At 42.4% G+C, this 1,227-nt stretch overlaps 1 protein-coding gene across 1 annotated transcript; it reads right to left on the bottom strand.

The window, feature by feature from the left end:
- On the bottom strand, positions 1-951 carry LOC142198669 (olfactory receptor 5A2-like). Its single transcript, XM_075269697.1, has one exon. It carries the CDS (start codon positions 949-951, stop codon positions 1-3), a length of 951 nt encoding a protein of 316 aa, XP_075125798.1.
- Positions 952-1,227: the final 276 nt, after the last annotated feature.

Here is a 1,227-nt window from a genome sequence, read left to right as displayed (position 1 = left end):
CTATATGGAGAATGAAAAGTGAGGCTTGGACGTAACCACAGATCTCCATAAACTTACAATGGTCTCATGGACATCTTTATTTCTCAAGCTATAAATGATGGGGTTCAACATCGGGGTGACAGTCGTATAAAACACAGCGATCAGTTTATCTGATAAGTGCCCCATCTGTTCCGGCTTCATATACATGATGATGGCCGAGCCATAGAAGAGAATGACTATGATGAGGTGGGAGATGCACGTGGAGAAAGCCTTGTATCTCCTAGTCCGGATCTTCAGGATTGCCAGGATGATGTGACTGTAGGAGTAAAGAATACACAAGAGAGGAACAAGGAGTAATATGGCGCTCCCGACTAGCTTGACCACATTAAAAGCTGAGAGGTCATTGCAGGACAGCTTCATCAATGATGGAGCTTCACAGAAGAAGTGGTCAATCACAATGTCTCCGCAATATCTTAACTGATACAAAAAGTATATGTCCACCGATGATACGAGGCCTCCGGTCAACCATGAAGCACCTATCATTCTCACACAAGCTGTGGTCTTCATAATCACATTGTAACGTAAGGGATTACTGATGGCAACGTATCGATCATAAGCCATGAAGGCCAAAAGAACACACTCTGTCTCACCAAGGACTAGGAAGCCATAGACCTGTATCAAGCAACCCCCATAAGAAATGGTCTTCTTCTCCCTGAAGAAATTGCTGAGCATCTTGGGAATGGTAAAGGAGATGAAGCAGATGTCCAGGAAGGAGAGATTAGCCAGAAAGATATACATAGGATTGTGTAGAAGATGGTTAGATCTTACAGCCACGATGAGCAGAAGGTTCCCGGCCACCGTGCCAATATACAGGATCAAGAAGATCTGGAAGAGAAAGACTTGTACCGAGGGGATTGTGGAAAACCCGAGAAGAATGAATTCAGTTACTTGGCTGTAATTTCTTCTTTCCATGATACCAAGGATCTATTTATCCCAGATCATGATGTGCTGGAAAGAAAAAAAAAATTACAAAAATTCTAGCTCAGAATCAATGTAATGGTCATACTAAGAGACATCAAGACCATCAAAAACAAGTAGATTGGGTCCAACTGTCTTATGTAGACACGAGAAGGTTCAGTTGTCACCCGATTGCAAAAATTCTATCAAATGTATTATAGTTTGGCTAATACTGGCCATATAGTAGAGGGGTGAACCATTTTGTGGCCACTGGCTGCTTTTCATGATGAA

The sequence above is a fragment of the Leptodactylus fuscus genome, chromosome 3, assembly GCF_031893055.1.
Source record: "Leptodactylus fuscus isolate aLepFus1 chromosome 3, aLepFus1.hap2, whole genome shotgun sequence".
NCBI lineage: Eukaryota > Metazoa > Chordata > Amphibia > Anura > Leptodactylidae > Leptodactylus > Leptodactylus fuscus.
This window is presented reverse-complemented; position numbering and strand designations above follow the sequence as displayed.